We start from the raw sequence: 13,755 nt of genomic DNA on the forward strand, positions 1-13,755 counted from the left end.
ATGCACAGAAAAAGGCAGTGTGATTTTTAAGACTCCACTGCCTCATTTTCTTCAAGTAAGTCAGTTACCACTTCTTCATAATCCTTCTCCAGGGCAGACAGGTCTTCTCGTGCCTCTGCAAATTCTCCCTCCTCCATGCCTTCACTAACATACCAGTGCACAAAAGCTCTCTTGGCATACATCAGATCAAACTTGTGATCAAGCCTGGCCCAAGCCTCTGCAATGGCCGTGGTGTTGCTTAGCATGCAGACTGCTCGCTCGACCTGGGCTAGGTCTCCTCCTGGTATAACTGTAAGAGCCTGATAGTTGATCCCAACCTGCAAATAACAATCGAGATGATGCTATGAGAAAAGGGACAAAATAAAACAACAAAGGGGGCGGGGGTAGGGGGAACTCTAAAACCATTAGTGGGGAGAGGAAATGAGGTAGGGAAAAACCCAGATCACCTCAGTGTTATAGTCTAATGTCATTCGAGCACCTTCTTTGTGCACAATGACTTGTGCATATTGTGGAAGTATAAGGATTTGACATTCATTACACTTACTCAACAGGGTAATGCTGGGGTTGGGGGGAGCACCAACCAGAACTGGACTTTAAATGAAGTAAAACTTGTATGTCAGTATGCATGGAAAAAATGAGGACAATGATGAAAATATCTCTTTGCACAGATGTCATAGAAATGCTTCACTTGCCAAAAATATATTTATATTCTTGGTAACTTCGGGTCTGGGTTTGGGAGGTTTCTTTTGATTGGTTTGTTTTTTTAAATCTCATGAACAGACACCCTCAAGTGTCTGTGTGTTCAGAAGATGAGCCTTACCTTGATCTTTTTTCTAAAATACCATTTCTTTAAGCCTTACATGGTTGACACGAAATGGCTTTAAACCGAAAGAGGGTAGATTTAGATTATATACTAGGAAGAAGTTCTCTACTGTGAGGGTGGTGAGGCACTGGAACAGGTTGATCAGAGAAGTTGTGGCTGTTCCATCCCTGACAGTGTTGGACAGGGCTTTGAGCAACCTGGTGTAGTGGAAGGTGTCCCTGCCCGTGGCAGAGGCACTGAACTAGATGATCTTAAGGTCCTTTCCAACCCCAACTATTCTATGATTCTATGACATTCTCCTGTTACTGAATACAAAAATAATGTATATGCTTTCATTTATTTAAATATGTAGGAGTCTGACTCAATGGGATGTCCAGAGGAGGAAGGGCATATTTTATACAAATATATCTTTTGTATGTCCCTCCTTCTCACAACTGGAAAACATACGAGATCTACAACTTTAAATATGAGTTGTCTGCTAGACTAAACTTGCCCTTTAAACATCAAAGAGAAGTTCATGGCAGCCTACTCACCTTGAAGCCTGTTGGACACCAGTCGACAAACTGTAGGGTTCTGTTGGCCTTGATGGCAGCAATTGCGACACTGACATCCTGGGGAACCACATCACCACGGTACAGCATGCAGCAGGCCATGTACTTGCCATGTCTTGGGTCACACTTTACCATCTGGTTGTTGGGCTCAAAGCAGGCGCTGGTGATTTCAGCCACTGAGAGCTGCTCGTGGTACGCTCTGTCAGAGGAGATGATGGGGGCATAGGTGACTAAGGGGAAGTGGATGCGCGGGTAGGGCACCAGGTTTGTCTGGAACTCTGTCAGATCCACATTGAGAGCACCATCGAAGCGCAGTGAAGCCGTGATGGAGGAGACAATCTGGCTGATGAGACGGTTGAGGTTGGTGTAGGTGGGACGCTCGATGTCCAGGTTTCGGCGGCAGATGTCATAGATGGCTTCATTATCCACCATGAATGTGCAATCCAAGTGCTCCAGGGTGGTATGTGTGGTCAGGATAGAATTGTAGGGCTCCACCACAGCAGTGGAAACCTGTGGGGCTGGGTAGATTGCAAACTCCAGTTTGGACTTCTTTCCATATTCAATGGAGAGTCGTTCCATTAGTAAGGAGGTAAAGCCAGAGCCAGTACCCCCACCAAAGCTGTGGAAGATCAGAAACCCTTGCAGCCCAGAACAGTCATCTGCCTGAAAGCCAAAAAGAAAAGTGAAAAAATGAGTTACATATTTTCACATTGCCCCCTCAAATAGAGACAGCAACACCCACACCCAATGATAATGTTTGAGATTTTCCAGTTAGTCTCCCATTCATAGGGAAACTAAGACAGGACATCCAGGACCTGCATGCTTCTGTTCTGCGCCAATGACAACAGTAAAAAAAAAAATGAGAGCCACTATTAAAAATTATCTTGCTTCTGAAATAATAGTGCATACCATCTTACGGATACGATCCAATACCAAGTCAATTTTGTCTTTGCCAACAGAGTAGTGACCACGTGCATAATTATTTGCTGCATCTTCCTTTCCAGAGACAAGCTGTTCCGGATGGAAAAGCTGCCGGTAGGTGCCAGTCCGCACTTCATCTAAACAAGAGACAAAAATAATAAGCTTGGAAGAAATAATTCACCAATGCTGATAACATTTGCAAAACGAAGGTATGTTGGCAGAAAATGGCATAGAAGGTCTGGATTTTGAAAAGCAAAGTACAGAGGTGAGGAGTATCATCTGAGATGTCAGTTTTGAAGAAAAAGAACACAAAACCAAAAGAGTGGACTCTGCTCCAAGTGTATGTTGCTGTGTTACACCAATTAATTCATTTATCAAATGAGAGCTGTGCCATGCTGTGGTAAAATGTCAGCTCTGTATATTGATCAGATGAAGATCCATCAGAACCATCAGGAGAATGACTTTAAAAATAGGAGATTTGCAAGAGTAAAAAGCGTTTTCCCCTGGAGATCTGCCAGGATAATTCTCTTACACCCTCTCTTACACCTGAATGTGAGGAAAGCAATTTCCGTCAGTCAGCAAAGGAAAAATACCACTACAAAAAAAGACCAGAAAGGAATGTCTTTAAGAAAGCTAAACTGTACTCATAACCAGTGGAGGTTTAAATAATAGTAAACTTTTGATTTTATTATTGGTAGAGCACCTATGACAGAGTGCAGTCCAGTTTTCATCTTTTCATTGAGAATAACAGAGGTCTTAGTAATACTTAGGATTAAAATCTTAAAATCTGTACATTTTGCCTGCATGTTATGTTGTGATCATTGCTAATGGAAAGGGCATTATCTTGACATTCAGCGATCTGAACTTTGGCACCCAGAAGAGTTAATTTCTATTTTCCAAGTTTAGTTCTATACTGACCTATTACTGTTTGTTCCAAGTCCACCATAATAGCACGGGGCACATATTTTCTAGAGCTTGTCTCTCTGAAGAATGTGGCAAAAGCGTCATCATCACTGGGTTGGTCGATGAAGGTGCCATTTGGCTGAATGCCATGCTCCAGACAGAAGAGTTCCCAGCAAGAATTGCCAATTTGAACTCCAGCTTGGCCAATGTGAATAGAGATGCACTCACGCTGAAAGGGGAGGACAAGGGAAATGGTGAGAAGGACCAGTGAATATCCTAAGAGTCTACAAGTTGATCTTACCTGAAACCCCAAATCAACCAATGGTTCCAAAATTTTCCACAAGAATGGGATTAATGTAAAACATTCTGACACTTACAAATAGGAAGAAAAATATTTTGCTGTGAGATGCAATAATCACAACAGTTAGAGATTTGCAGCCATGCCTACATGTGGCATACAGTACATGGAACCTACATGTAAGTGCACATACACCTACACAGATAGAAAAACTGTATAGGTACACAAAATACAGAACAGTATATTCCATATTAGTATATTAGTTCCAGCTAAGAAACAAGAGCCAAGTCCACTTGTCTGGGATGACCCAGCTGTGCTACCTTACTGACATATAGATAAAGCAAAGGGAATGATGTATCTTCTGATCTCTCAACCTTCTTTCGAGCGTGTGTTCCAGACAGGTGGAAAATAGGAAGTTAAATGAACTGGAATTAAAGTGCCTTTAGGCCCTTCATTAATTTCAGTCACTGATTGTTTCAGCCCATTCTCCGGCTACTTTTAATTCCATTTAACATGTGAAGAGTTAACTAGATACTCAAAAGGATTTGGTACCCTTCACATGTTACACTAAATTAATCTCCTGAGAAATCCTTCTCAGACATACACTTCTGTAGTCATGGCTGTTCAGTCAGTAAACAGTTTCTAAAGTGTTTATTACGGTGTCATGCACATAGTTTAACAACAGAAATCTAAACCACAAAAGGTTAAGATCACAATTCAAAAAAGACATTTGTCTCCTTCTGTAGATTGCTATGCAGTCTCCCAGGTCTGTGAATTTAAAGGGTTCTCTCATAAACACTGTAGTTGGACAAGGTATATTTGAGTATGAATTTTTTGGTGGGTTATTCCCATCCAGTCTTACCAGGTAAACATCCACATTTCTTAGCTCTTCATTTTAATACTCACAAACTAGTAGGCCATTACTACAGGGTTAAACATACTATATTCAAAGTACATCCTGAGTAGCTTCTACTCAAGAAAACAATTTCCAACCCCATCCTTCTTTTTCTGCACAACTTCCCGTATACTGAATGCATTAACACAAATGTAGCTCAACATATCAGACTCTATTTACCAAGCAGCTAACAACTGTTTGTACACTGTGAGCAGTACTTCTTGCCCCAAAACAAAGCAAAAAAAAAAAAAGGCACTTCAAGCTTCCCACCTTCACTCAGATCTTGACCAGAGTAGGCAGAAACAGGAGGCCAAACACAGTGCTCATTATCTTATAAAATAACTGGATTCTTTTTCTTACCATTGCTTCTCCCACACGCTTCCTCTCTTGATTGGTGGTAGCAGCAGCTTTGGTTACTGATGTTCCTCCTGTTGTGGAAGCACCCTAGTACAAGATGACAGAACATATGCACCTCACTGGCAGGGGCCCCTCAGCACCACAGCATAAGCAGGAGAGGTCATAATGTCTCCCAGGCAACCATCCCATTTCACACACTCTCCTGCTACACCAGCAGCCTGCTTTCAACCATCAACAGGTCCCAGCCCTAAAGTCTGCTCTTCAGCAAGTCTTCCCGATTAATTCTCCAAGCTAAACCTTGGGATTTGTAAAAAAGAAATTACAACCAGAATTTTACCATGTACGGAGCGTCTTCACAAATAACTGGTTCCCTTCCTTCAAACTCTAACAGCTGGTGAACATGCTGCTGAGAACTCATTTAAAACCATTTCAGAATTTCTTCATTTACACTTCCAAAAGGTGGCATTCATTTTTAAATGGCATCTTTCTGACAAAGGTGACTGTAAGTGAACGGTGGACATGGAGTTAACTTGGCCAAGTTCTGCTGACTGAAATGACTTGGGGAACAGATTGAACTGCAAGGGATTCCACTTGACTATTTGAACATCTGTGAACAAAGTACATGAGGTTATCATCTTGCCTCCAGGTGCTAAGTTACCAAGCCTCCCCTTTCTGCCAGCCATTCCTTATATTTGTGACCTCTCTTCGTCTCCTTATAGACAACTGTTCTTCAGCCTTTCAGCTCCCTACAACATGGGCCAATAACAGTTCTTTGCATCTAGCAAGATGGCAAAACGAAAAAACAGAACTGTAATTTGCTCTTAAATGGGGAGTTACTAGCAGAAAGTTTACATACCCATGGTATGCATACATATTTTCTGTGACAGCCTTAAACAGTAGGATCCCCATAGCTCTGTCTTTTCCCTCCATTATACAATGAGAGCACTGAGAAAAACATAGCTAAAGATGAATACCAGGTACTTTATTCTTGGTAGTATTGGTCTTGGTCATCCCACATGAAAAATGGGATATTGAAAAAAATATATACGCTGGATCTTTCACATAAAGTAATTAGCACTCTATGAACCCCTATGAAATGCAGACTTACATGCTACGAATATCATCAGTTGAAGATGCTGGAGAGGAACTCTTCATCAGGGACTGTAGCAATAGGACAAGAGGTAATGGGTTTAAACTTAAACAGGGGAAGTTCAGGTTAGATGTAAGGAAGAAGCTCTTTACTGTGAGGATGGTGAGGCACTGGAACAGGTGGCCCAGAGAACGGGTGAATGCTCCATCCCTGGCAGTGTTCAAGGCCAGGCTGGACAGAGCCTTGGGCAACACAGTCTAGTGTGAGGCAACCCTGCCCATGGTAGAGGATTGGAACTAGATATTCTTAAAGTCCTTTCCAACCTAAACCATTCTATAATTCTATGATATTGTCAGATTCCCACTGATCGAGTCCTCTACTTAACTCAAATACACCTGTACAATGAGGACACAGTGAAATATCTTCAAAAATTATCTGAAAAATGCAGAGAATCAATACATTAAACACAAAAGTTTTCATGTACTTAATCGCAGCACAAATAAGCAACAAAGAGGTAAATCAGTAGTCACTTTATTGTGAGAATTAAATATTGTTGGTTTAATTGCAAAATTCTGCCTTCTTGCCCTCTCAGGAAGGATTAAATACAAGACAAATGCTAAATCAGTAGTACTCAAAGGAAGCAAAGGTTACCAGTCTACACTTAAAAATCAAATTGAATGTTTAAGTCCTGGTAAACAAATGGTTAAGACATTTAACAGCAGTCTGTAAACAATGTGTGGCCTGCTCAAACCATTGGTCCCAACCTTCAAAATTGTACCTCTGACATATAACTGAAAATGTTAATAGAAAACAAGAGCAAAAAAAATGGCTGTTACCTAAACAGTCTGGTCAGAATTTGGCCTGACTTCAGAGTGCAGTTTGCTGTTTCATTAACTGCTTTACAAAGGACATAAAATGAGGCCTTGCAATGTGGGGGGCCACTAGACACAACTGAGTCAAGCTTGTTCAAGAAACTACTCCAGACTTCTGGACTTTATTCTACCTGATTTCCTAGCAAATGTTGGTACTGCAGAGTAACTTGGCTGCAGTAACTACACTTATGATTGGATTAAAAGAATCATTTAGCAATATCAAGAGCAGCTCTTTCCTATGCGAGCAGAGTTTGTAAGAAGTAACTTTAATATGGTGAAGCATTATGTGCTACTTCTGGTGTGAAGTCCTAGCAGAAATAAAAGCTTTGGGAAGGAATACGGGATTATTGATGGATGCACTCGTGAACGGACGGATGGGTAAGAAAAGAATGTTCTATGCCAAACCTCCAATTTCTGCCCCAAGTGGTTGGAAATGGTGTCAGGCAGTGACAGATCTTCTGCAAAGATACTAATCTTCTTGCTACAGATCTGGGGAATGTTTTGGGATCTCAGAGAAGTATATGTTCCCACCTACTAATAAACTTTTATTCCAAATGATAGAGCATTGCTAAATGGCTGCCATGTAACCCAGGAATTCAGAAACTTAGGATAGGGGGGGCAATTCTAGACACAGAGACTTTTTGACATCTATAGAAACAAAGCAAGAGGTAGGGAAAGAGTAAAACAGTGCTACAACTTCTGTTGTGCAACTAGATAATAATATAGAATATACTTTAAAAAAATAAATCTATTTCCTTACTACCACCACATGCTCCTAAGAACTACTATGCATGAGGCAAGCATAAAGTGCTGTTATTTGCATTTAAGAAGAGCAGATACAGAACAACAGTCCTTGCAGTCCACCATCTTGGCTTTCTGGCCTAAATATAACTAAAATCAAGAGCGCCTATGCAAGCAAGCATCAGTCACAAGAGAAAACGTATGCAATAGGCTTCACTTTCTCCAGTGATTTTCTTCCACATGCTTGTCCTAAATCCCATGCTGCAGGAACTGGGCTTTTCAGGTGTCTTCAGGCAAAACAAAATGCTCCCTTCCATTGCCTTCTACAGTCATGCCTCCAGGAACCTATTTCACTCATTCAGAGAACTGCCCAGCATTCCCAAGGATGAAAATTTCTTCTGTAGTTAATTTGCTACACAACCCTCACTCAAGAACTACATCCAAAGCAAAGTGTTTGAAAAGGAGGATTCTTATTCAGTTGTAGATTACAGAAGGAGTGGGCTCTGCCCTGGTGTTTGACAGACTGGTGCCAAGCAAAATGTCAGGAATAGTTGGCGGTGTTTTAAGATCCGCACATCACCATTCCCTGTCTGAAGAAATAAAGGTATCGCCACACAGGAGTTCACAGGTGGTCATCTCAATTAGGACACTGATTTCAACAGTCCTTGAAGAGTGAGCCTGATTACATCCTCAAGACAAGCTGCCGCCTTTACAGAAGCAGAGAAAAACACATTCTGTGATGGAAGATACCTAGTCTTGAATTGGAGGCCTGTGGATTGGAGAAAACACAGCTGCCCAAGCGTGTCGGAAAAGCTGGACCAGTTTGTAAATGAATGGCAGTGACGTAGGGGAAGCTGCAGAATAAAAGTGGCAAAAAAAGCCTTTCATTATAAAAGGTAAAACTAAAATACATTACACATCTTAAGAAAGAGCTAATCCCAACTAGAATTAATGGAAACATAGATGTCTTACTATCTTCTGTTTGATTCAGTCCCTGGGCCTTCACTCAGGGCACTGCTCCCATCCACAGCATGGTACTAGTAAGCTCCTAGTCATCCAATTTTTTTGTCTCCCAAAGACTAGACATTTACACAGACCAGACCTATTAAAGCAACTATTTTATTCTCTCTAACCATAATGGAATTTTAAAAATCTGAAATCTCAGTACTGTACCTGGGTCTAATCTCACCACCACCAGATACAGCAGAAAAGTAGCCAGGAGCATCTTTTTGTAAGGAAATAAATAGAAATGGCTTGACATGGACCTCAGTGCTCTACGCAGCAACGTCAACATGGTCAAGAGCTTTTGGGACAAAGCACCTAGTGTACAAGAACAAAAAGGCTGTTAGGACAAAGTACAGTAAAAAAAGTAATCACAGAGATACACATAACAAGAAACTAAAATACTAAAGTAAGACTACTCTTAGTTTGATTGCTTACGAGTCGGCTTAGGTTTTTTGCCTTTTTTATAATATGAAACAGAGAAACACTACTATTTTGTAATACAATTCATTATACCTTTTTTTTTTTTAGGAATTTGCTTTAGTATAATATGCTCTTATATCACAGCAGTATCAGCTTCGCTCCGGGCAGATAACATCAAGTGATTTACAGTTCTGGACGGAAAGCAGTAGTTTAAACGCCAGACATACATTGTTCTACATGGGCTCAACTGTAAATGGACATATAGCTGAGAGTACGCAGAGCCAACAAAACATCCACATAAGGGCCTGACAGGTAATTTCAGTTTCCCTTAAAAAATAAAATTAAAAAATCTGAAGTAATTTTAAACCTCGAAAATAATTCCCATGTCTTGACATTGGAAGAGACTAAACACATTTTGTAATTTTCAGCAAATGGATCATTAAGTCTTCTGTTTCCTTCTGTGGTAAACAACAGGACTTCCTCATGGCTGGCTTCTCATGACAATATTCTTGATATATAGTTAATACCTGCTACCCTTTGACAAGGTAGCAACTAACTTGAAATGAAATGATAAAAAGAAGCACAAGCAACAGCGGGAAAGCCTACCCAAAACAGTTTCTGTCGCTGCATCTTGCTGTTCTTCAGCAACCAAGTGCATCTCCTCCTGTTGAGCCCACTGGCATCGGCTTTCACAAATGGTCCCAAGAAATGCTAGCTGCTGCTGGCTATCAAAAACACCACAGCCACGTACAAGTTCCTCTGCTCCCTCAAACTGGCCAAGTGGAAGCAACACATGCAACAGATAGAGCTCCAGCAAGGCACTGTACTCAGGGAGGCTCTTGTTGGTTTGGTCTGTCAGCCAGCTGCTGCCAGCCTCCAGCATCACCTGGGGATCTCTCACTTTGCTGTACAGCAGGATACTGAAACACAAGAAAGAAATGTTAGAGTACATGACTCTCTGTAAAAGCTGAGATTGCTGACAGTTACTATCTACAGGCAGCTATCATGAAGGCAAGTATCAGGGTCAACACTTAAACAACAGAAAGATTTCTGAGGTGGACAGGAAATGCAACCACTGATGTTCCTTTCTTAGCATCACCCCTTTTGTACTTTATCATCATGAAGCAGGGTGCATGTGTGTTCAGCACACACAGGTCAAGAAGAGGCCTGACCCTGGTTCCCCTCTCATCCTCACACCCCACAAAGTGAAAATATAACACCATATTCAAGTCTGGCCTGCCATTAAACCTAGTGCAAACCCTGTGTGTATCTGACAGCCACAGACAGAAACTCACCACAGTTCCAGAACTTTTGGAGGCAGATGTTCAGGGACATGGTAATACTGTAGGACCCATGACAGAACTTCTCTCCACCGGTTCATCTCAGCCAGCGCCTGAATCCCCACAACACAAAGCGAGCATTTCACTTCTGCAGAACTGGCAATGAAGAGATACCCAAATAAGCACTTCTGACAACCCCTTGCATCCCTTTCAGCGAGCTGCAGCCTAGCCTAGGTACTCTACAGTTCTCTGGAAGCTGCTTCCTCTCCTTCCCACCTCCTCACCTTGGATGAAAAGGTAAATTCACCCCCCTGAGAAGACGCACTGATTCTGCATCATAGAATCAACTAGGTTGAAAAATACATTTAAGATCAAGTACAACTGCCATTAAACCTCATCCGTGAGGGCCTCATTTACACGGTTTCTGAAGGCTTCCAGGGGCAGTGACTCCACTTCCCTGGGCAGCGTGTTCCAATGCCTGATCACCCTTTTGGTGAAGAAATTTTTCCTGATACCCAGTCTAAACCTCCCTTAGTGCAGCTTGAGGCCATTTCCTCTTTTCCTATCACCTGTGACTTGGGAATAGAGATCAGCCACCTCCTGGCTCTACCCTCCTGTCACGCAGTTGTAGAGAGTGACAAGGTCCCCCCTGAGCCTCCTCTTTTCCAGATTAAACACCCCAGTTCTCTTCACCAGCTCTGTTGCCTTTCTCTGGACCTGCTCCAGCACCTCAATGTCTCTCTTGTAGTGAGGGGCCAACTCAGGAGGCCACTCATTACAAGAGATCTCTAGGAGGGCTTGGGAAAGCACGCCTTGCTTTTCTCAAACACACACAGAACCCTTCACATGAAACAGACGGGCCATAAGCAAACAGCCACCAAAGCCGAGCCCGGCTTTAACCGGTCACTAATTCATATTTTAGCAACAGTGCCGCCCTCTGGTAATCTAGGTAAGCAAAACCACAGCAAGGACCACAGATATTATTGCCATTCACACAGATATTCGAACCGACGAGGTTCCTAACTCCCGACAAAACAAACAAGCAAACAAAAAAAGCTTATAAAACCCCAAAGGTCCTCTATGAAGAAAAATAAACCCACAAGCAGGGCAAACGCGGCCTGCAGTCAGTGGCCAGCCTGACATTGGTGCTACACCGAGCCTCTTCCAGCACCGCCCTGTCCCCGCTCGCAGGCCCGGCGGTCGCTCCTACCTCTCGGGCCCGGTCCCAGGGCCCAGGCTGTCGCATCCCGCTTCACACCTCTCCACAGCTGCGGCGAAGTCCCGGTGCAACACCAGCAGGTCCGTCGCCTCCTCCAGAAGCGAGGCCGCCTGGGCCAGAGGCTCGCTCCTCATGGTGGCGGTGGGAGGGCTATCGGGAGGGCTGCGGCTCCCCCCCGCGCCCCTCCGCGCCTCGTCGCCCGCCCGGCTCCGGCTCTAGATCCACTGCTACCGTCCTCTCAGCTTAGCTCCGCTCAGCTCCACTCAGGCAGCAACAGCAGCTCCGCGGCAGCACCAGGCCGTAAGGCAACCGCTTCCGCACCGCCTCCCAGCGGCAGAAGGGCCGCCCCAACGGGCATCTTGTCCTCGCCCCGCGGGCTGGCGGGACATGTAGTCCATCCGTGGTGAGGGAGAGGCGGCAGGCAGTCGTCGCTGCCAGCATCAGTGCTTTAAAAGCGGGGTTTAGCAAGGTTCCTCCTCGGAAAGCCGCGACCGCAGATTAGGGGGTCATGGTGCCGGGATGGGCGTCCGTACCGGTCCCCGCTAACCCCCCTTCAGTTTCTCACTCGTGTGGCTGGCTACCAAGGGGACGCGGCCAAGCTAGCGCTCTCCGCCTCGCCTCCGTTAAGCGGGGAACCACGGCCCCGCAGCGGCAGCTGTCCTTCTCCCCGCGGCCGCCGGGCGTCAGCCCAGCCCCAGCAGCGGGGCTCCGGCATGAGGCAGCGCGGCCGGGCCAGCAAGAGAACGGGCTTGGTGTGGGTACTAAAGGCTCCCGGCCCCCCCTCCTCTTGTGAACTACTTTTCCTCAGTCGCCCCGTGAGCACAGTTTTCATCTGTTAAAGGAACTGGAGCTCGGGCACAGTAACATTGTCTCCATCAGCACCCTGCAGGCAACGATTCACATTCTTTTTCGGTTGTTATTCAAAAACAATAGGGTGTCTTGGTTACAAGGTAATTATGGCAGTCAGTGCAAACTCCCTTCAAAAGTTAATCTCTACGAGACAGACAAGATTGATTTATTTTGTAATGCTGACTCCCTACTGTACCTATTTATTAACATAAAAAATCAGACAGGCTAATGCAGAACATGTTGAAAAGTGGAGCATATCTTTTAAAGGGGAGTTTCCATGCTACTGCAGCATTGGAAGCAGGGAATAAAGTGTGGACAGCACAATTACAAACTTGGTAACTCTCATTATCATTCCAGGATGCGGGACTGCGTACCTGCCCCTCACAGTAGCAGCAGCAGCGTTTGCTCAGTGGTGCATCCCAGGGGCTTGCATGCTGCCATTATCTGCAGAATAAATTCCCCAGGGATTCAGGCTGATGAAGGAGAAACCACAGCACAGAAACATTATGAAAGGAGGGGTGCAGCAGGTAAGTGAAAGCAGAGGTAAAGGCGTTTCAGACTTCTGTTTCTGTTGCTTGGCACCTGCAAGTTGGAAAACAACATTCCTTTTTGGGAACTACAAGTCCCAAAGTGCACTGTGGGAAGAACATGCCTCGTACCAGCTAGTGCCCAGCACAGATTCCCAAATATGGATAAGGAATCAATTTTGAAAAAGGCTCATGCTGGCTGGATTCTCCCCACTGAGATTCAGGAAAGCAGCAAGACAGCACAAACCCAAGGTAAGTTTGTGATGTGCAAAGTTATTGTCCAGGCATCTCTTTGACAGGGAGCAGCAAAGAATATTCCTCCCTTAGAAGGGCAGTGTAGTCTTGCACTGGGGATGCTGGAATTGGCTGCTGTGGGGTGATGGAGGTGACTTTGAAATGGGCTGTTGTTTCAGGTGGGTAAGTGAGCAGCAGGAGCAGCTGTGCTGCAGAGCGAGTCAGATCCTGTTTTCCTGAAGATGTTCCTTGTTAATAAAGACCTATGGAAATATCTATGAGCTGCAACACTTAGTGCAGTTTTGCTAGAGGCAAGGAATGTTTAGGGAGAGGTAGGCACTGCTCTAAACAGAAGATATGTATGAATTGTAGTGTGGTTGTTTAAGAAGCCAAGGTTGTTTAAGCAGCCTTGTAATGACCATAATTATAGGTAAAGTTACTTTCTCTGTAAGACACGGTAGAATGTTTTTGTACTTCATCTCTCTTCCTAGAGGGGACAGTGTGGTGCCTTGAAGGCCAAACCTGCACCTCTCTGACCTGCAAATAACAGTAACTCGGTAACAGGATTGTTTAACTAGAGGCCAGCAGCAATTACCTGCTTTACTGGCAATTTGTTAACGAGCAAAATTAAATCATCCCGAAGTAGACTCATCTTAATGGAGATCAGAGATGCTCTAGCTCCACACTCCGGCATGCATGAAGCTTTGGATGTTGACCTGATTGTGGGTAGCATCAGCTCCTTGCCTCTGTTTCTCTGCACGGCAGTTGGG

General features: G+C 44.1%; 3 protein-coding genes across 3 annotated transcripts in view; 1 reads left to right on the plus strand and 2 right to left on the minus strand.

Annotated features, from left to right (window-relative positions):
• Positions 1-7,575, minus strand: LOC133217986 (tubulin alpha-2 chain). The gene is made up of 6 exons (XM_061363929.1): positions 7,471-7,575; positions 4,752-5,045; positions 3,214-3,427; positions 2,284-2,432; positions 1,357-2,037; positions 1-317 (listed from the first exon to the last, which is right to left on the minus strand). The coding sequence occupies exons 2-6, from the start codon at positions 4,752-4,754 to the stop codon at positions 27-29; spliced, it is 1,338 nt and encodes a 445-aa protein (XP_061219913.1). The 5' UTR covers positions 4,755-5,045; positions 7,471-7,575; the 3' UTR covers positions 1-26.
• Positions 6,299-11,600, minus strand: PEX26 (peroxisomal biogenesis factor 26). The gene is made up of 5 exons (XM_061363930.1): positions 11,367-11,600; positions 10,172-10,312; positions 9,483-9,796; positions 8,625-8,771; positions 6,299-8,305 (listed from the first exon to the last, which is right to left on the minus strand). The coding sequence occupies exons 1-5, from the start codon at positions 11,507-11,509 to the stop codon at positions 8,202-8,204; spliced, it is 849 nt and encodes a 282-aa protein (XP_061219914.1). The 5' UTR covers positions 11,510-11,600; the 3' UTR covers positions 6,299-8,201.
• A 1,019-nt stretch (positions 11,601-12,619) lies between these two features.
• MICAL3 (microtubule associated monooxygenase, calponin and LIM domain containing 3) overlaps positions 12,620-13,755 on the plus strand; it is a 186,742-nt gene continuing 185,606 nt past the window's right edge. Inside the window, exon 1 of the mRNA XM_061363936.1 lies at positions 12,620-13,003. The gene's annotated coding sequence lies outside the window, so the exon portion shown is untranslated. The remainder of the gene's footprint in view (positions 13,004-13,755) is intronic.

This window comes from Neopsephotus bourkii, unplaced genomic scaffold (genome assembly GCF_033783945.1).
Source record: "Neopsephotus bourkii isolate Nb327-2 ecotype Australia unplaced genomic scaffold, CSIRO-AGI_Nbou_v1 NB_1183, whole genome shotgun sequence".
Lineage (NCBI taxonomy): Eukaryota > Metazoa > Chordata > Aves > Psittaciformes > Psittacidae > Neopsephotus > Neopsephotus bourkii.

Excerpts from the sequence above, each read along its gene's own strand:
- LOC133217986 (XM_061363929.1), bottom strand. Across the intron at positions 2,433-3,213 it reads CTTGGAACAAACAGTAATAG|ATGAAGTGCGGACTGGCACC; the intron begins GTCAGTATAGAA and ends TCTCTTGTTTAG. Across the intron at positions 2,038-2,283 it reads TGGATCGTATCCGTAAGATG|GCAGATGACTGTTCTGGGCT; the intron begins GTATGCACTATT and ends TTTGGCTTTCAG.
- PEX26 (XM_061363930.1), bottom strand. The coding sequence starts at position 11,509 with ATGAGGAGCGAGCCTCTGGCCCAGGCGGCCTCGCTTCTGGAGGAGGCG. Across the intron at positions 10,313-11,366 it reads CCTGGGACCGGGCCCGAGAG|TTCTGCAGAAGTGAAATGCT; the intron begins GTAGGAGCGACC and ends CTTCATTGCCAG. Across the intron at positions 8,772-9,482 it reads AGCGACAGAAACTGTTTTGG|GTGCTTTGTCCCAAAAGCTC; the intron begins GTAGGCTTTCCC and ends CTTGTACACTAG.